This window comes from Ornithodoros turicata, chromosome 10 (assembly GCF_037126465.1).
Source record: "Ornithodoros turicata isolate Travis chromosome 10, ASM3712646v1, whole genome shotgun sequence".
Taxonomy (NCBI): Eukaryota; Metazoa; Arthropoda; class Arachnida; order Ixodida; family Argasidae; genus Ornithodoros; species Ornithodoros turicata.
Genome location: NC_088210.1, coordinates 19,198,315 through 19,218,332, shown reverse-complemented (window position 1 = coordinate 19,218,332; position 20,018 = coordinate 19,198,315). Strand labels below are relative to the sequence as shown.

General features: G+C 45.2%; 4 protein-coding genes across 9 annotated transcripts in view; 2 read left to right on the top strand and 2 right to left on the bottom strand.

Moving 5' to 3' along the window:
- Window positions 1-4,942: 4,942 nt before the first annotated feature.
- Window positions 4,943-6,054, bottom strand: LOC135370829 (thioredoxin-related transmembrane protein 2 homolog). Its single transcript, XM_064604697.1, has one exon. The coding sequence runs from the start codon at window positions 5,856-5,858 to the stop codon at window positions 5,037-5,039; it is 822 nt and encodes a 273-aa protein (XP_064460767.1). The 5' UTR covers window positions 5,859-6,054; the 3' UTR covers window positions 4,943-5,036.
- Window positions 6,055-6,426: 372 nt separating this feature from the next.
- Window positions 6,427-8,042, top strand: LOC135370830 (uncharacterized). 2 transcript variants are annotated; one of them, XR_010415463.1, is made up of 3 exons: window positions 6,427-6,794; window positions 6,880-7,131; window positions 7,452-8,042. XR_010415463.1 is itself a non-coding variant. In XM_064604698.1 (3 exons), the coding sequence occupies exons 1-3, from the start codon at window positions 6,744-6,746 to the stop codon at window positions 7,855-7,857; spliced, it is 705 nt and encodes a 234-aa protein (XP_064460768.1). In that variant the 5' UTR covers window positions 6,430-6,743; the 3' UTR covers window positions 7,858-8,042. The 2 variants fall into 2 exon arrangements, 1 of the variants encoding a protein (XP_064460768.1); XM_064604698.1 differs by having other exon boundaries at window positions 6,430-6,794; window positions 6,880-7,127.
- On the bottom strand, window positions 7,987-16,734 carry LOC135370828 (vacuolar protein sorting-associated protein 33A-like). Its single transcript, XM_064604696.1, has 16 exons — window positions 16,618-16,734; window positions 15,798-15,863; window positions 15,572-15,699; window positions 14,436-14,520; window positions 14,215-14,316; window positions 13,399-13,515; window positions 13,143-13,317; window positions 12,624-12,814; window positions 11,265-11,355; window positions 11,131-11,205; window positions 10,972-11,051; window positions 10,807-10,893; window positions 10,605-10,736; window positions 9,290-9,458; window positions 9,089-9,211; window positions 7,987-8,146 (listed from the first exon to the last, which is right to left on the bottom strand). Exons 1-16 carry the CDS (start codon window positions 16,717-16,719, stop codon window positions 8,055-8,057), a joined length of 1,815 nt encoding a protein of 604 aa, XP_064460766.1. The 5' UTR covers window positions 16,720-16,734; the 3' UTR covers window positions 7,987-8,054.
- A 238-nt stretch (window positions 16,735-16,972) lies between these two features.
- The window catches only part of LOC135370826 (small G protein signaling modulator 2-like), a 38,909-nt gene continuing 35,863 nt past the window's right edge, over window positions 16,973-20,018 (top strand). For all 5 annotated transcript variants that reach the window (XM_064604691.1, XM_064604690.1, XM_064604693.1 and 2 more), the window contains exon 1: window positions 16,973-17,189. In XM_064604691.1, the coding sequence (XP_064460761.1) occupies window positions 17,037-17,189 (153 nt within the window). In that variant the 5' untranslated portion in view covers window positions 16,973-17,036. The remainder of the gene's footprint in view (window positions 17,190-20,018) is intronic.

Below are 20,018 nucleotides of genomic sequence, written 5' to 3'. Positions count from 1 at the left end.
AGAGGTTCTACAACTCACCCACCGCTTCCGCCACCCCAGTCCATAGGGCAGAGCTATCCGCTCACACTGTGTACTACTAGGTGATGGACCATTTCTAAACGTTTCTAATCTCTAAACTGGCTCTAAAAAAGAAAGAAAAGAAAACACGCGACAACTGCCGTTTCAAGGCGCGGAAATTGTCGGCGATGCGAAGGGGGGGGGGGGGGGGGCATGTACAGCTCCCGTCAACCTTAATAATAACACTGGAAAAAATTCGGTTTCATTTCCGAACGCGATAAGAGCCACACTGAGGGAACGTTAAGTGAACAAAATCCTTGCGTTAAATTAACCGGATAATTTTGTTCAACTAAGATTTCCTCATGGCCCCAAGGGTGGTTGTAGTCGCGCTCAGGAACAAGACCATACTTTTTCTAGTGCTATTATTAAGGTTGACGGGAGCTGTACCTGCCCTATCACTCTGCCTAGCTTCTGCTGATAACGGCAGCATGGTTGCAACGCAAAGTTATTTGAAGAGCGAGAAGGAAAAGGGAAGGGTCGGGTGATCGTTTTTTCTCCGCCGCATCTTCAGCTCGCCTGCCTGGCCGAGCACCTGAGCTCGGCTCAAAACGAGTTTTTTTTTTTTTTTTTTTTTCAGCTATTGCCAGAGTAGTGGGAGTGTATTTTGCGGTGCAACGGGGGTAAAACCGACGCGCTCTTTCTGTTTCTGTGAAAAGAAAAGGAAAAGAAAACGTGATGGTGACTGGGCAAATTTCGGAGATCAGTTGGAAAAATTCAATTTGTCGCGAATTAAATATGATAAACGTGATCCCATCTAATAGCAAAATCTCCCTCGAAATAAATAGCGCTGACGACATAGTGCTCGGACCCGTAGATTTGTTAATACGATTTTTTTTTATCACGTTAGGTCTATAGGTATGCGTGAGACGCGGAGGAAAAATTTCGACAGCTTTCCTTGACGATATCCTGGCATACAGATGGCATAACCGTGGTGGGTATTGTGGAAGGGCTCCGCGGGATGAACCACAGGCTCGGGGGGAGGGGGGTCGGCAGGGGACCCGCGGGTATTACTCAATATACCCACTTTGTCGGCGTAACTCCGTTCGATACTACTGCTGCTCCTGCACAACATCGTCTTTCAGCGGAGACACTGCCCAGCAATATGTACGTGGAGAGATTGATTGATTGATTGATTGATTATGTGTTTAATGGCACAAAGGCAACAAAGGCCATAGAGCGCCAAAACTATGGTGAGTGTGTCGGAGACGATTATGGGAAAGATGATGTGAGAGAGAGTGTGGTAGTTAAAACCTATCTACAGGTATGAGCGATGAGCGATGATTGATTGACCAGGATAAGAGAGAGGGGGATGACGATAGCAAGCGAGCATGGCAGTTAAAAGCTATCTACAAGTGTGACAATGAGATATTTACATGAGGAGTTCGGTGATAATGGATAAAAGCGGAGCAATGCTTATCATCTACATCTGACTAAGAAACCCACACGTGGTCAAAAATTTGATTACGTTATCAAACGGCACAAGAGGGGTGTCACCCAGTAGAAGGGCTGGGTGGAGTGGGACATGGTATCTGTAGAATGCGGTGAAATACTGTTGGCGTTGGTGTTCGAAGTGAGGGCAGGATGCCAGTACGTGCAAGACAGTCAAGCTGTCACCGCAGTGCGCACAAGCTGGCGGATCCTGACCTCTGAGTAGGTGGTGATGCGTGAGCCATGTGTGTCCAATCCTCAATCTCGCGTAAAGAACTTCGGATGATCTGTTGATGTGTTCAGTCCGATGCGGGGGAGAAACGTGTGGCTGTGTGAGGTGTAGCTTGTTATTTTCTTCCATGTCCCACTCCTGCTGCCACTGTGTGCAGACAGCTCTCTTTAACACTGGCAGGATGTCTTGGTAGGGTAGTCCTAGAGCTGACTCCTCTTGTGCCAACGCTCGCCGAGCCTCACGGTCGGCTCGTTCATTCCCCGGGATCCAAGTGTGGCTGGGGACCCAGCAGAGACAGATTGAAAAGCCTCGGGAACAAAGTTGGGTCGCAAGCGCTCGTATACTCGCTTGACGAGGTGATTCTTGCTGTCATAGCATGAAAGCAGCGCACGCACAGAGCTTAGCGAATCGGAATAAATCACTGAATTTTGAAGGTCGTTTTGTTGAATGTGCCGCAGAGCCAGGAGAATCGCGTAAAGCTCTGCGGTGAAAACTGTGGCGTTCGTGTTCAGGCGTGCCGTCATAATAGAATCACCTTCAAGGGCAACGGCCGCCACACCATTGCTTACTTTAGTCCCATCAGTGTAGATTGCATGGTGGTTCCCGATGGTGAATCTCCAGGAATTCCTGGAGAATGACAGTGTGTGCAGTGGATTGTTTGTCAAACTGTGTCATTTTTAAATTGGATTGTATTAGATGTCTCTGCCAAGGCGCAGCATCGAGGACTGCCTGCTGCAAGGGAACGCCAGAGGGGCTGAATCCCACACGGGAACTCCACACGAAGCGGGAACGAGGGTACAACAGAGGGCTTTGCAAGGAAGAGTCGCTCCAGAGCGGGGTTCACACTAGAGTGTACAACTGGGTCATCGCCCTGGCATCTGTACCTTAGCGCAGCCTTCACATGTTCAAATTGTCTCCGTCTCTCGAGCGACCATTCATTGCCTTCAACATACAAACTCTTCACCGGGGACGTCCGGAAGGCACCGGTGGCGAGTCGGATGCCTTCGTGGTGGATGGGGTCCAACACCTTCAATGCCGAAGGCCGCGCCGAGCCATACACGACACTCCCGTACTCAATTACTGATCGTACAACCGAGTCATAGACCCGCAACAGTGTGACTTTGTCGGCTCCCCACGATCGATGGGATAAAACTTTGCGTATGTTGGAGGATTTCAGGCACTTCTGTTTTATATAGTTTATGTGTGGCACAAAAGACAGCTTCTTGTCAAACACCACCCCCAGAAATTTTTGCTCATCAGAAACTGGTAGTGTGTTGCCACCGAGGAGCAGCGAGGGCTCAGCAAATGTGGCTCGCTTCCTAGTAAAGACAACACACGCTGTCTTTTGTGCGGAAAACTTGAAGCCGTTTTCATCAGCCCACTTAGATAGACGGTTGATCGTGAGCTGCACCTGCCTCTCAGCTGTTGAAAGATTTGATGCCGAGTAGGAAACCTGGACATCGTCTACGTACAGGGAGTACTGGACGCCAGGTGGGATGGCTCTGGCTATCGAGTTCATTTTCACAACGAATAGCGTAACGCTCAGCACAGACCCCTGTGGAACCCCGTTCTCTTGTACGAGAACGAAAACCGCTTTGGTGTTTGTCAAAGATGCCTGCCTCTTCCAAAACATATACGAGCCTTGCATTTACCATGGAGAGAGGACATCGTCCGTCGTCGATGGAACCCAAGCAGCACACAATATTGAACCAATATGGGCTGGGCATTGGCGATATGGGTCCAATACGGGACCCGTTTTTCCAGGATTTCCCCCATATACCGGATCAAACGTGGCAATATGGGCCCCGTATTGCCAAGTTTGAACCAATATGGGGAAAATGTCGGCAATATGGGCCCCATATTGTCCGTGTACACCCATATTGACTGAAGGTTCGTTGAGGAACTGTCACGTGGACGAATATAGCCAAGGGGATGAAATCGCTATAGCGCCGGGAGCAAACATTATTAACAAATTGTGGCGTTTCCAGAGCCTCAATCGATAATTTTGTCCAAATCCCCCCTTTCTTTCTGTCCTGTACAACCCCTCCAGGAGTGCCGTCATTTCAGGTATAGACACACGTCAGCAACGAACACATGTCGTTAACATATGCGAGCTCTTTCAGACCCAGGTGGAAATACTGAAGTGATTCCAGTTGCAAGTGGAACCACTTGCAACTGGGGAAGGGCCACCACATGTCGCTAACACCCCACTCCCTAACTTTCTACAACTTACTCCCGTGCGATAGCGATTCTGGAGACACTATGGCCTCCACCATCTACAGCAAGTTGGACGCTGCTGATCTGGACAAAGTCGCGCAACTTTGCAAAGACGCAGTTATATGTACCGCGCCGAACACATTGGCAGACGAGGAAGAATATGAGCACATACTAAACGAGCTGCAGCAGGCTTGCAGCCCCATAATGAGCAAGTTCCATCAGCTCGTTCACGTTCCTTCCACCCGCAAATTAAAGGGCACCTTCTACCGAGTAAGTGTGCTCAGTTTCAGCTCAACAGACACACTTTTAATTTTCTTCTGAAAAGTCTTGTCCTGAAAAGCCTAACGTCTTGATGTTTCCTGCACAAAATTGTAGCGAGAGACTGTGCTGTACAGTTTCTCGGACGTTCCTTGCTGCAGCTCCTCCTGAGTGTCTCTGCTGAATTCTGGCTCCATTTGAGCACTTTTATTTATTTGTTGAACTTGTAAAAAAGTGTAAGCCTAACCTCTCATTGCTTTTAGGGTCAAAAATTATTTTTTTGCTACAATTTTGTGCAGAAAACATCAAGACGAACTGTGCAGCACAGTTTTTCGGACGTTCCTCGCTACGTTGCTTTCGGTGCTAACTTTGGACTGAGCAGTATAATAGTGCTCAGTCTGTGTCAAAGGAACCTAAGATTTGTGATACACGTTATTTGTTCTCCTTGGCTGGTGTCAATCAGTCACGCATTAGATACTGAAAATTTCTATTGAAATATATGTTGAGTACTGCTGCTCTAAATAGAATAAAAACTGCCTGTAATAGACACAGACCCTATTAGCATGTTAACATGCAGAAAGAAACGTGTACAATTTTTCCTTTGCAGTGATAACATGAATTTTTAAAAAAATTTTTTCTATCTTTTCATAATAATATGTTGTTGAGAGATAATGAAGTAGGGTACACTATCTATGATACACCCTGTAGTTAATCAGCACATCTGCATTGCATCCTTGGGCTACAGACACAGCCTGGTAAATGACGTTTTAATATACTATATATCCACAACGAGGCCTCGTGGCCATGTCAAAACTAGTGTCCACAGTATCTACACATTTTTTTGTTACTCTTCCTTCTTCTTAGCTTCATCTCCAGGTTGCTTCTTTTTCTTGATAGGATTTTCTTTGCACTCATTGTAGAGATTATTGAGATCGAATGCATTGATCACATTTTCTGCAGAGAACGCAAAGCGGATCAACTTTGAGTTGCTGTCAACGGTAGGTCTCCTCCGAATCGGCTTTCCGCCCTTGAACAATATTACCGTGGGCAGCTGTCTTGTTAAAGTTGAGGTGCTTATATGATGTGCCTCTGCGACCTTGGGAAATCGCGTAACGTCCACTTTCCCGAACCTTAGGTTGTCCAGCGTGTACTTGGCAGCAAGCTCCGAGAAGATTGGAGCAAAGTTAACGGACGATGGGCTCCAGACAGCGTAGAACGTGATCAACCAGACCACTCGCTTGTCCCGCTGGATCTCTTCGTCCAAATCGGTCTCGTTAAAGTAGACCACATTGTCTATGCCTTTAAAACTGGGCTCCGGCAATACCATCATCTGCACCAAGCATATGACACTGTATAATATTCCCAAGCGTGGATCATTGTAGAAGAAGAGCAGGATGTTGGCAACTTTAGTGTACATGCACGCCGTCGATATGTAGGGCACGAGTCGAGTGACTCCGGTCTTGCGAGTTCGGAAGAGCACAATAACTGCGAGGAACGTGAGGATTTCAGTTTCTCTGAAATCAAGTTCACAGCTGTCTGTGAGGAAAAGCATGGAGCAGAACGGCCGCACGAGTCGAAGCACAATGTACAGGACAGCCAGGATTATGTTAACCAGGTAATGGGGATGGAGAAGAACCTTCAGTTCTGCGAATGTGACGACAGCCATTGCAATACTGGAGACGGTTGCGTCGATTCACTCGAAGCACGAAGGATATTTTGGAATTTGGCTGAGTCGGAGATAAATAAAAGCACCACCACCGCTGACCACACGAAGCGACAAAAAAAGCTGCACTGCTGCTGCTGCACGCTGTACTCGATTGCTGCACCTGCAGCACTCACAACTTTGGATTTGGATTTGACTGGCTTCGTAGCCACTTGGTTCCTTGCCGTCGCTGCAGAGTTCTGCTAGTGCCGCCAATCAGAGCAGAAACTGTCGAAGGGCAAAATTATAAATAACAACATATTATTTACGAGACACGTTGGTTACCTTTAATGAGTTACGAGCTCGCATTGAGCTGAGGCAAGACAAATGAACCAAAAGACTGCAGACGCGGATGGTTTCGGTTTCACATTGCACCGATCCGTTTAGCCTCAGAGAACAACGTACTTCAACTGAAAACATTCGCAGATTGGAGGAGCCTTCCTTCAATATCACCTATTAGTCAAATTCACCAGTGGTTGTGGCGAAATCTCCCTTAAAAGCATGCATTTGGAGAGTATTTTAGCATGCAGCTATCGATTGGCTACGAGGGCTACCCGGCTATTACAAGTGTGTCCTTTCTTCAAGAAACTGAAACATGGACTTTCCCGTTTTACAATTCCTGTATGGCCTTCAGATTGCTTTCTGATAAGGAAAAGGCGACACGAGCACACTAGAAGTCACTAGAAACAACAGAAATAAGCGTCAGATGATAACGAAGAAGTGTGGCGGTAAGGTGGGAACACGCTCCCGAAAGCAAGGACCGTCTTGCGTAGGAAGAGGGAGGGACACGTCTTGAGCAGGGAGCGTTTTTTTTAGACCGAACTTCAGAGATGTGAACCCTACAGTTGGATGGCATCATTGCTGGTTGCCACCTTATTGGCTTCTTTTCTGATGCCTCAGGTGGGGGAAAATCATACCTAATCGTTTGACAATGCAGAAGAAATTAGCATTATACTCATTTCACAATGTTTCTTACTCTGCAAAGGACGGACTGGCCAACGGTAATGTCACGGAATTGAATGGTACCATGGATATGACACCCACTGGTCACGTCCTACCACACAGAGCATCTCCTGGTCTTATCAAGAATAAAGCTCTCAGCATGCTCTTTAACATGTTTTTGAAGCTCCACGAAACTTCAGGAGCGATGAACCTCCTTCCAAGCTATGCAAGTTCACAGAACACTGCAACATCTCCAGTAAAAGAAACAACGCCGCCCAACGAGGAGCCGAGGCAGGTACTTGTTCTTGTACTTTGCAATCTGAACTGGGTGTTCAAACGTTAGTGTAGACAGAAATGGAAAGCAGGGTAAAAAGCTGTAGGTCTTGTACTCGATACCTGATCGAGACTCTGAAAAGATTATCGAAAATATATACCTGGCCATATTATCGGTAGCAGCAGCTGGAAGGAAATTAGATATGTATATGACAGATGTATATGTATACTTTCTGGCTTTGCACTGTGGACCCCCCACAGGTGCTGCTAGCAGAACAGTAATGTATTGTTGCAAACGAGGCAATAAAGGGAAAGTGCAACGCATCAACCTCATACGTGCAGGTCAGACCTCCGCCATGTAACCCTGGAACACGAGTTCGGAGCTCCCCTGACGACCAAGTTGCCAGAGCCAGATGCGAATGACTTGACAGTCATCCTCTCGGTTGGGCTAACGACGGTCATCATTCTTATGTGCTTCGCCTTCTTACTCATCATGCAATGCTGCGCGGATATTATTTGCATCGACCTATTATACTACTTTTCAAAGTGCACTGGCTGGAAGCAACGTCAGCGCCATCCTCGTCATTCGCGTCACCATCGTCGACATCACCGGCCGTTCACAGATGGCGTGGTAGTGCCGTACTCCCCCTCTACAGAAAGACTGTTGCGTGGCAAGTCAAATTCCAGGAGCCCGGAACCGCGTCAGGAAGCAGTACGTATGGAACAGCCCGATGTCAGGGGCACGTGAAGCAAATTCAAACGGCACATCTTCAAATGTAACAATGTGAACTATGCTGATTTTTAGAGGTGTTTACCCGTGAAGAAGTGTGGTTGTGATTGTCCCCGTGCTAGTGTGCAGTCACAGATCTGCATTGCACTATTTACATGGAAGATTTAATATACATGCATACAATTTATATCTAACAATGTAAATTGGCTTTGTAGTCACTGCGAGAGCTTCACTGGCTCGATGATGGACTTAAGGAATGTGGTTCCGTTGATCAGCTTAGTTGTGGCTACAATGTATTCGACTGGTGCTACGGGGAAAGAGAAGAGAGTAAAACGTTACATAAATATATACACGTAGTTTTTTAACATAACAGCAGATACGGAAGTGCTTGTGCACTTCCACATGGAACGTGTGAAGTTCCTACGGTGCTTTTTTTAATAGAAGTTCTGCTTGTGAACTTATTAAAGCTTTGTAACAAGCAGAATGAGGTATAAGCCAGCTGGTGTGAACTATGACCAGGTATATTGTTTCCTTGACAGTACACACAGCTTGACAACACAGCTAGACAGTATGGCTACACCCTGGTGTTGTCAGGTTTTATGTATTTTATGTATGTATGCTTTATGTGTTATGAAGAAGAGAGAGAGAGGGGGTGGGGGTTAAAATTAGATGACTGCAGAGTGCTTAGCGTTCTCCAGTACCCGCATTGGTGGCCGAATTTTTACTTTAGGCAAGTTCGTTTTGGGGGTCTTTCGGGTTTTACCACAAGTGATGATAATGCGAATCAGGGGGGGTAAAAACAGGTCTTAGCGTGTATAACTTTAAAACACAAAGCTCCAAGTATGGTGTGTGTGTGTGTTGTGTTATGGAACTTGGTTTTAGCTCATTCTAAAGGGAATTTTACCTAGACATCGAAAAAGTTGTTTCAGACAACATTCCTACACTGTACAATTGAACCTCTGTATGCAACGAGGGGATAAGTAAAAAAATCCCAAACCGAGAAAAGGGGCCTGATCTGGTTGTCAGTCCCATTGACATAGACGCATTTCCCATTTCTTACCTTCCTGTAGCGGGCCAATAAATTGCGATAGGGTCCCAAATTTTCTTTGGCAGGTACATACTGGTACGTAGATGTCATTGCAGAAAAAAAAAAAATAGCAAAAAGGGGATAAATTGACTTATCCCCTTATTGCATACCGAGGTTCGATTTTGGCTCTTAATAACGCAGAAGTTACGCAACAATACAAACCGTCATCTTGCTGAGACAAGAAACGAAGCGCAGATATTTCGGCAAACGTACATCCGCCGAGGAAAAATACGAGGGTCACCTTCTGCTCATCCGTGCTCGACTGCAACGACGAGATTGACCCTCCTAGAACAAAGACAACGTACGTTGTTACTGGCACGACAAGAAGCATTCCTTTTTCCAGAAAGCTGTAGCCACACTTACGCCTGCGCCTCATCCCCATGGGCTTCTGCTGAACTTCAGTGAACGTGGGGCCAGGGAGTAGTTTGAGTACGTCGTTAATGGCACGCCATCCCGGCTGAGCAAGGAACTGTGCCAGGCGAACGCTCAGAGGGGCGTACCCACTGTGCACGTAGGAGATGTCGTTGGGAGCCTGTATAGCGAATGCAGAGGCGTTAGTGGGGAGTGCGTGTGGGCTTGTAAAGTTTTGTGAATGTCTACCTCGTTCGAAGGTAAAATATAAGCGGCTCGTGCTACGTGAATATTCAGATTTTTTGAATAATGTACACTCTTAAAAATGAACTTCACCGCATAGCACGCTCTCAGCCAACCATCATCTCGAATGATATCGTTATCTGCCCTGATTTGACGGAAACGGTGGGCGTACGCCTTTTTTGTGACACTTATGCTGGTCATAATTGTCACAGAAAAGGCGTACGCCTCCCATTTTTCAACAAATCAGGTCAGATAACGATATCATTGGAGATGATGGTTGGCTAAGAGCGTGCTATGAGGTAAAGTTCATTTTTAAGAGTGTAGAAAATAATTGTATATTCCATTCAAATTCCGAATCAAACAGGGAATTCTATATTTTTCTATATTTGAATTTCTATATTTGAACTTCGACTTGAAGCACTCTCTCTCTTCCAAACCGAATAATATATCTGAACTGTTCAAAGCTGTCCGCGTGAGCCCAAACACACAACAAAAGGTGTACAAAATCAAGCGGAAGGCTGCTTCATATGAAGGTTCATATTACATACAGGGTGTGTCACGTAAGACTGAAATTGCATCACGTAAATTCACGATTTGTCTTTCTTTCGGAAAAGTCGTTGAATATATCTATTCCCCGATGGGGCCTACTTTGAGGTGGTGGTGTATCAGTAATTAGTGCAGCTGTTAATTAGCATTCATAATTAATCTTCATAATGAGTGAAAATTGTGCAGCAGCTAATTATGAAGATTAATTATGGAAGTTAATTCACGGCTGCACTAATTACTGATGCACCACCACCTTTGAGTAGGCCCCATCGGGAATAGATATATCCAACGACTTTTGCGAAAGAGAAACAAATCGCGAATTTAAGAAAATTCTGGTAAGTCTTACGTGACACACCCTATAGATTAAGTACATATGCTACATATCCACATGCATACTGTATGCGTGTTTGGTTCGGTTAGGTCACGATTCGCATTGGGTATTACATAACTATCCTCTCGGTTTTAAAATGACTGTTCGCACAGTCCTATAAAATGGCACATGGAAAAGGACCAATCAGAAAGCCATGGATATGCATACCTGCTCATTCACATCCTCGACTGTGAGTTTTAACGTCTTGCGCGTGACTGAGTACGTCTTGGTCCCCTGCAGGTAAAGCAACCCTGCTCTTTCGAGGTCCTTCAAACACAGTATGTACTGGAACCCGTATGTCTGAAATGCAATTTCAGAGCTAAGACAGATATGCTTTTCGATTAAGTTCTGCCGAAGCATTCCGTCGTACCTGCAATATTTCCTTTTTATAGTATTCCAACACCTTCTGTTTCAACCCATTATTTGCAAAGCACTGCATACAAATCAGCCTGAGGACCTGCAAAGCAGACACAGTATGGGTATTACATGTAACATCCCATTTTTTTTTGTAAAACTAGTGTGTACATATGCTCACTTTATAAATGCTTTCCTCTCTCGCAATGCATTCTTCAATGTGAGGATTTATCTTGTCAGTGTCTATACCGTTCATGAACTCTGTCACAGACAAAGATTATCGTTATCGCTTATCACTACATCATTATCTGCCCTTGTCGAACACAAATGTTAACCCGACCTTGTTCAACAGCGAGCAGGTCGAAGAATGATTCCTTATCAGTGACTTCTTTTATAAGTTCCGCCATGGAAGTGTCTGAAGAACACAACAATGCATTAGTGTAATAGAAAGAAAGTATAATATGCGACACGTACGGTTCGCAAGCCATCTCCTTTTCTGTTGCATTGTCGGGAGACGGTCTACAAACTGTTTTATCTCTCCTATTGTCTTTGCTTCGTGCCGCACCTAGAGAAGACAGCACCTGCTTCAGCAAATGTTATTCTGTAGTCGTGTTCAACCTAGGAACAGTACGTCCAAGCCCTGTTCCTACTCGATGTAATAGGTAGCTGCATCACACTATGCCGCGACAACTGGCACAGCTAGATCAAATGCAGTAAATATAGGCAGAGGTAAGCGCGGACAAGACTGACAGTATCTGCGTCTGCACGGTATCCGCGCGTGTGGGATCCACGTCTGTGCAGAGACTGAGTACACTCTGCACATCCGCGGTCATTGCATTTCTAGCAAGAAGTCTCCATGACAGAAATGTTATGTTAGAAACCTGTTTAATTTTCAGCATAGAAACTTCTTCAGGAACGCTACGTCGACCACAGTTGTCCAGTAGTTAAAGCCAGAGTAGATAACATATGAGTAGGGAGTGACTTTTTCGGGTTAAACCCGATTCCGCCCGGTTATTCCCCCCCGAACTGACCTCCGACCAATTCGGGTTAAACCCAATTTCTCCCCGAATTCCACTCACTATGAAACCCTCAAGTGACATTTCCACTGAAGACGAACAAAGGTCGTCACGTGTAACACATGTAAGAATGGGTCACTTATGTTCCCAGCAATACACCCATGTGTGTTAACACTGTCTATGTCTTTGGGGATTACTGCTGCAAGGTCAGGATCCCGCAAAAACAAAAACAAAAAACAAAAAAGAGAGATTAGGAAATGACTTAATAGACAAGAGGAGAAACAAAAACACCTGATAACACCCGAAGGCACAATTATCACCCGATTTCTCCCCGAATTACAGATTTAAAAAATAGCGCCCGATTTATACCCCCCGAATCTGCGAAAGGCATTCAACCCGAAAAAGTCACTCCCTACATATAAGCAAATAATCAGTGCTGGCAATGGCACACTTCGACACCATTTTTGGATTCACCTATCCTGCTCTCAATTACGGATTCACCTATAGGACTTCTACAGAGACACTAATGCTTATCTGTGGATAAAATGTGGATATCCGATCGTGCAGCTGAGGCTGGTGGTTTCATCCGCATTCTATCCATGCAGATTTTCAAGGCATTACATTTCTATCTGCAAACAAGGATGTCGTGCTGATAACCGTACCTGCACACACCTCTAACTATAGGTCTCCTACAGGCAGCATCTCGTGGCGCTGCGGTATAATTTCTCCCACGGGGTAACTCCGTTAGGGCTGATGAAGTACATTTCGTGCCATTCTTAGGACGAACAGGGGTCTACGAATATACCACTGAGCTTACCTCAAACTGTGAGGAGAGATTCCTTGCTTCCCAGCTGAGCATGGGCCCAACCGCATTAAAGTTCTTATCTCTCAGCTCCGCAAAGAGCGACTCTGACGAGTTGAGGCAGAACTGTTTTCGTTCTGGCTGAATTTCGCGTGCCTCTCCCTCAGATTGGTCTTGGAACTTATGTGGAGGAAGCTTGATGATATCTGTAAAATATGTTTTGCCTGGTTTATCACAGAGAAATCAGCAGATGTAGGATATTTGTTAATAGCCCACTTCTTGTTTTGCGTGCAAATTTAATTGGGAATTGCAGCGCTCTAAGTTGATGGAGGATGCCTAGCTGATAGGAAAACCGATCCACATGCTTTCTTAACATGAATATTATGCGTGTTTGCTTTAACAGCACGCAAATGTGCTCGAAGTGTGTCATCTCAAATGAGTGTTTCCATAACATGACAAGTAGGTGGTTTGTCTACTATGATGGTGTCTATTGCCCTGGATATTCCCCTGTGCTGCGGCAACGAAAGCACATACTGTTATGGATTCCAAAGATCTCGTCGAGAAGACCTTCATAAGTGAGCTGTGTAGCGAATGGTGTTAGCAGGTCGATGGAACGATCGATGAGCAGAAGGGTGTCTATCTGTGGAACAATCTGCGGTTCGCTTCCTGATAATTCCTTCCTCATTCGTAGCATCATGTCAAACACCATCTGTAGAAAAGAACTGCAGTTAATGCATATCAATGCCGCATGTAGTACAACAAGTATATGACGAAAACGTGCTGGGCACACCTTTGCATATTTTCCTTTTCCGTGGACGTTTGGTATAACACCGTAAAGAGACTGGAGAGTCATAAGAGCTTTGGCAACATGATACAACGCCGTTGTGTCATTTTCGATGTGGCATTCCTACGTAGTTAGTGTAAAAGGATAATTCAATATAGGAGGAGCACACGGACAAAAAATGAAGAAAAATGGAACACAAAAACTGGCTGCATCATTAGGCATTGTGCTGAACGTGTTTAAATACTGTTTATAGGCTCACCGATGGTGGTAAATTTTGGGTGAAATTCTTTTTGAAATGCTATTAAATTTTTATTGAAAGCCTCTTAATAATTTGTTTTTCATTTTCTATTTTGCGATATTTTATTCATTTAATTATAATTTAGCTTCACCGTTCATTTTAAATTTAGTCTAATTTATTCATTTAATTTTTAATTTAATTTAGTCATTCAATTCATTAATTGGTTAATTTATTCTGCATAAACTCACCGGTAAAGATAGAGCTTCTAAAATTTTTGACCAGCTACGATTACTTCACAATCAATAACTTTTTCCTATGTAGGCAATAATGCAATGCCTCCTTCACGTGAACTTCACATGCATTTATCTCGTCTTAAACTTTGGAACGCTTTTTGAGTGTTTGCAATCACAAACACTGTCAATCTGGCAGCAAACCGCCGAGTATAAACAGGCCCTTCCCTTTGCTGTGCACATGGCTCCTTCATGCAGTGGCGGATCCAAGAGGGGGCGGTTGGGCGAATCCCCCCCCCAAATGGAGGGTCTGGATTCGCCCCTGCCTCCATGTAACAAAGTGAACATTCTTACCCTGTATGCAAAATCCATTTCCATCGAAAGGACATCGCTGTCGACTGGAAAAAGTTCTAAGGCATATTCCTCAAAATGAATGGCTCCGTATACGCCACGTTCCTACATAAAGTAATACTTAATTCAGTAAGTAATTCAGTGAGTAAAGTAGTACTAAGCTTTATGAGGCATGCATACGTGCATAGCGTACGTGAGAGGGTGAAAGGGAGTAGGTTTAGTACCTGCAATTTTCTCATGCATATGTGACTTTTCCGTGGTACAAAGAAGATGTAGAACTCCTTTTTGGGGTTCCTCGATTTTTCCTCCCTAAGAAAATAAGAACGGGCAGTGCAACATGCAATCACCGTAACATGTGTCTCGATTCACTTATGAGCCAGAGAACAGGAAGGCCAGAACAGCAGCAAACTCTGGACTTTTGTCAAAAAAGCTGGCGAGAACAGCCGTACCACGTGTTCACATAGGCTAATGCCCAGGTCATACAGAGAGTCTGAATGGTCATTGAAATCAATGGTCATTGAATGTGCATATGGCACCACCCAGTGCTCTTCAGTGCCGGGTAGGCCGGAAATTCCTGGGGCACAGGCCATGCCTGGGCCAGGTATACATAGGGTCCTTTGTTTTCGGGTTTTATGATTTTTCAAATTCGGGGGGGAGAGGGATCGGGTGCTATTTACGCACGAGAACTCAGGGAGAAATCGGGGGGCCACGATCTCTGTTTAATATGTCATCAGGGAATTTTCGGGTGAGACGAAAGGCATAGGAAACGAGCCACTGCGGCAACACTGGGACGAGAAACAATAATCTTTATATTTCCGCTCGGAACTGGGGCACTGAACGACTGCAGTATTCAAACACTTGTCCGAGCTCCACAAAAGCTCACCTTTGACTCGTGTAGGAGGGGAGTATAAAAGGAGGACAAATAGGATGTCACGAATAACCCTCTTTGCTGGTATTATGATTCACTTTTCCGACAGTTTACCTAGAACGACAAGTTGAAGGACCGCAAGGATTTTGGGTAGATACCGGGTTTTACCCAAATTCTTGAAAACTTGTTCGAGGGAAATTGTCGAATGAAGGACTCTAGGTATACATAGGTCCTCACTTTTTTGGGTTACATTTTTCAGCAACATTGGAGGGGGGGGGGGTTTAAATATCAGGCTATATTTTGTTTCAATAATTCGAACCGAAGCTGATTCAACCCCATTTGGGTGTATACAGCCATCCGGCTGGACTCTGGCGGGTGAACCAAAGGAATGCCGACCTCGGGCCAGGCCTGGGCCTAAAATATGCGATCCATGCCGTGCTCTACTCCGCACACCAAAATGTGTTGAACTGAGACAAGGTAGTGTTGGCTTACACGAGTACATGCTCTGCAATGACATCCATGAGCTCAAGCTTTGGTCGAACCATGAAGATTATGTGCTGCGCATCCGTTTTGATAGAGCAGTTTGGTAGAAGGTGGAACATTTTCCTGACATTGTGTTCCTGTAAAGCACATGGAATAAGCTATAACGTGTCTGCAGTGTGATGCTGCAATGTTAAAAGGCGTTGCTCCGTTGTGAGCATGTTTCGATGCAAATTACCTGTAGCAACATGTACTCTGAGATGAGGCCAAAGGGCTCCTCTAGGTGTACATCCCATACAATAGCCTGAAAAAAGAAACGTACAGAAAGACACACGTTAGCGGCCTGTTGATGAAACGATTACGTATAACTATCGCCTCGTCAAAAGTGTAACGATCCGCACATATTTCATCTTGTTTGTCCTGGTGACTCATGATCAGTGTTTATCCCCTAATGACTTCCCAAAATACCTGCGAGAAAGGCTAAGAAAGGCAAGGCAGCACCTCTCGATATGAAAATCCTGGGAAAATCCCTGCTCGCGATTGATCGCAATCGTGGCAGAATGGATTTTTGCTGCTGGCAGCATTGATAGAAATATATATGTCTCAAAGTGGTTTCGGTACGGTAGGTTATAAACATATCTATGGTTTCAGTTTTCAGTAACCATCACAATAATGGGAAACATTCTCTTACACTTAAAATTCAGACGCACACTGCACATTACGTCAGATTGCACGATAATTTACATTCCAGGAAATTATTAAACTGACAAATACATAGTTTAAGAATCTGAATATAATGCTATTTGACCGGTGATTAAGTGACTTTGACTATATTGACGATAATATTTAACTGTAGTCGAACTATCACCACTAGTGAAATTTCCTTACAGGTTGGCGACCTGGCGAAAAGACAGCCATACTATCATATTTAAAATACGACATGCACAGAACCGTACACGCCTCAAACACGCAACAGGTGACCGAGAGATAACTCCTTGTGACCGATAACGGTATGCCTTGCCGCTTCTGGTGTGTCTATGAAGGGAATATGGCTTTACCTTTTCTCCTACATATTTGTCTAGTAATTCAAACAGTCCTTTCCGCGCTTTTTCACGCAACTGTAACAAATTCACTCTACCCGAGCTCAGGTGAGAGGCCATTTTTAAACAACAATCCCCCGCTTCCGTTTCGCCCACTTCCGGTTTAGCAGACACCCGTGTACTTGCGCCGGCATATTGCGGCCTGGATAGAGCGTCATTCCTCATATAACGCAATTAAGCGCTCATAGCTTCAAAGGAGCACGTAGAACCCATTCGAATAAGCGCGACAGAGCACGATATCCTGCGCCCTGCGTATTGCGCCATCTGACGCACTATTTCTTTTCGCGTACTCGTACATCGACGGGAGCAACACATGAGCGCGCGCTGGGAAGCGGAGAGCAGCCGGAGTCCCGTTAGTACGGGTGGTACCCTACAAAATGGCATCTACCGCAGGATCCGTGTCAAAGTGTGACTCTCCGACTCGGATAATGACGGCCTTTCGAAGCAAAAGCGAAACGAGCGAATCGTCCAGCTCCGGCCTCGTCGACAATGAATACACGGAGAAGCTCCTTCGGATCGTCAAAAAAGAGGTGAGTAGCTCCGGTGGTTTTCGCGCATATTGCAACTGTACTTTCGCGGCTCGGTAAAGCTAACGCAGCAACGCACTGTCTATATATCACTCGCATACTGCATGTGCAACAGCTATAGAGACGATGCGTCGAAATATGGATTCGGATCTGCGATGTTATAATCCCTGCTCCAATATTGCAACCATGTTTGCTTCCCGGCGGGCGGGATTATAATTTCATTTCTGTGTCTGGTCATGCTGCGCATCCAGTTTGCACGGCAAGAAGTCCTTCAAGGTGCATAGTCAACAGCCTACCGCGTACGACGCGAGAAAATCCATCCCGCATCGCAGTTGAGGTCCCGCTTTTTCGATGATTGCTTCGGGAGCTAAGCCGGTCGGCGTTCGTTAGCAGATGACGATGGGTACGAGCCAGCAGAACCTCGCGGGAGAGATCCGTTGTCTCGTAGTTGAAGATGCTGCAACACAAATCGACTTATTGGGGAAAGTAATCAATGAGAAACTCCGTACCACTCGTTTTCCATGGGAGCCCAGCCGTGTGTGTGTCTGCATGGTTACATCGCAACTTTCACTGTCCAATGACTTTGCTCTCAACCGGAATCCGTGTGAACCTGCTCCCGAAGACTGCACCAAATTATACGCGCGAGTAGCTTTTATGCGTGTTACATAGTGCGACTACTGGCATTCATAAAGGTTCGTGTAACAGGTGCGTCATCTTCGAAATCTCCATGTACAGTGCTTCAAAAACTCAGCTGCACATCATAAAAAAAATTAAAAAAACTGCATTTCCTATCGTATTGTAATATTGCCTCGTGCAACAAATTTTGTGCAGCTCAAACGTTCATAACGTATGCTGCCTAAATGAACAATTATATTTGTACATATGTGCCTCGTTCGGAAGATGCTTCAGCTCTTCAGTATCCTTGGGAAGAACACCCATATTTTTTCCTATCGCGATTGTGCGCACATTTTTTTAAATAAATACGCATAATAATCGGTTAACATATTACACATAATAATAATGCGCATAATAATTGGTTCTTTCATCACGAGGTCGATCTCACCAAAGATTCTCCCACCGTTCTCCCCGTCGTTCCTCATAGATTTTGTAATACCCATCCGCCGCCCCATTGACTTCCAATGTGTTATTATGTGACATTTGCTATGTGAATATGCACATTCCCTCACAGAATTCCAACAGCCGCTCGCCACCTCAACAGAAAATCCCCGTGCCTCACTCTGCACCTCCTCGAATTATGCATGATTTTTATTTTTATGTTTTTAAAGGATTTTGGAAAAAAAAAAAAGAGAGATAGAGAGAAAGCTGTAACGTATTTCTTGTCGAAATGAATGCGAAAATCAGTTTAGTGAGGAGGACTTCCTTTTTCCTTGCCTTTCTGTACCTTCTTTCTCTTTTCTGAGAAATGAGTGGCGAACGAGACTGACAGAATGGCGTAAATGCAGGCAAGCTGGTGGATAAATTCCATGAGAGGCAAGCCTGAGGGATGGGCAAGACACGTAAACAAACACAAACACGAAGGCTCAAAGTCAATTTAACACCCACGCAGTTTCGCGAAACATTCTGCGAGATAGTTTTCTTTTTTTTCTTCTTCTTCTTCTTTTTCTTTTATGCAACCATTTTGCAACTCCGCGTCTAACAGCAGGTAAGCGTCCTCTCCCTGACAGCCTGTCAAGAAGAGAACACATTCCCTCTTCTCGTGGGAACGCTATATATTAAAAGAAGAAAAAGCGAACAGGAAAATAGCGTGACTACACATCCATACTGAATGCAGCCGCATAGTAGGACACTCAAATCTGCTCTTGCCTCAATGACAGCGCAAAGGCACACCCTTCTTGTCCACCTGTCAGACGACAGAAAAGGGTAGCCATTGATGTTATGGACTTATATATATATATATATAGGTACTAACAAAATATGAGGCAGACAACGAAGATGTAGGAAGTAGAAAAAGGGGGAGTTATTTATTTACTAGTGGAATGTTAAGGGGGAAGTCAACGTTGCGGCGGAAGCTCCGCCTTCGTCAGGACTGGCGAAGGCGGAGCTTCCGCCGCAACGTTGACTTCCCCCTTAACTTTCCACTAGTAAATAAATAACTCCCCCTTTTTCTACTTCCTACATCTTCGTTGTCTGCCTCATATTTTGTTAGTACCTATTTAATTTCGCGGTCGCCCGAACCCCTTTCTTCCAGCATATATATATATATTTTGTGAATGAATTTCGCTGAAAATTTCGCGGCAGCATGACAACACGTGACAACGTACTATATGTCCTTCCTACTTCCTTGTCTTTCGTAACAGAGGTGGTGGTGGTGGTGGTGGTACTGCTGGTGAAAGGGCCGTTGTCGACCTCACAGATGTGGGCAACGTCACGACTGACGCCCTGTGGGAATGTGCCAACATATGTCTGAAAGCGTCTGAGGAAAACCCAGGAAAAACCCGAGACAGCACAGCCGGCACCGGGATTCGAACCCGGGTACCTCCCCAAACTACACCGCATAGCACGCTGTGCGCCAACCATAGCCAAGAATGATAGGGTTATCGCTTCTGATTCGAAAGACAGAGGGGAGCGTACGCCTTTTTGTGTCAGTTTGGGGACACGTGATAATTGGCACAAAAAGGCGCACGCCCTCATCTGTCGCGCCTCTTGAGATGGAGCGAGAAAAGGAAATCGCAAATTGGCGGTTTCCAAAGACGCAACGGTCGAATACCGTGTTTCACTCGCTCGCTGTTTATCAGTGCTCGCAAGTTTTCCGTGCCAACCAGTGGGTTGTCGACTCGTCACGGTCAAGCCACTCCGATGTGGGGCTTCCTA

What these genes read in the sequence shown, in the direction of transcription:
- LOC135370830 (XM_064604698.1), top strand. Translation starts at nt 6,744, where the DNA reads ATGGCATCATTGCTGGTTGCCACCTTATTGGCTTCTTTTCTGATGCCT. An exon ending in CTTCTTTTCTGATGCCTCAG is followed by an intron (nt 6,795 to 6,879) that starts GTGGGGGAAAAT and finishes TACTCTGCAAAG; the next exon opens with GACGGACTGGCCAACGGTAA. An exon ending in CCGCCCAACGAGGAGCCGAG is followed by an intron (nt 7,128 to 7,451) that starts GCAGGTACTTGT and finishes TCATACGTGCAG; the next exon opens with GTCAGACCTCCGCCATGTAA.
- LOC135370829 (XM_064604697.1), bottom strand. Translation starts at nt 5,858, where the DNA reads ATGGCTGTCGTCACATTCGCAGAACTGAAGGTTCTTCTCCATCCCCAT.
- LOC135370828 (XM_064604696.1), bottom strand. Translation starts at nt 16,719, where the DNA reads ATGGCCTCTCACCTGAGCTCGGGTAGAGTGAATTTGTTACAGTTGCGT. An exon ending in AAATGGATTTTGCATACAGG is followed by an intron (nt 13,516 to 14,214) that starts GTAAGAATGTTC and finishes CTAACTACGTAG; the next exon opens with GAATGCCACATCGAAAATGA. An exon ending in ATCTCTCCTCACAGTTTGAG is followed by an intron (nt 11,356 to 12,623) that starts GTAAGCTCAGTG and finishes TGTCTTCTCTAG; the next exon opens with GTGCGGCACGAAGCAAAGAC.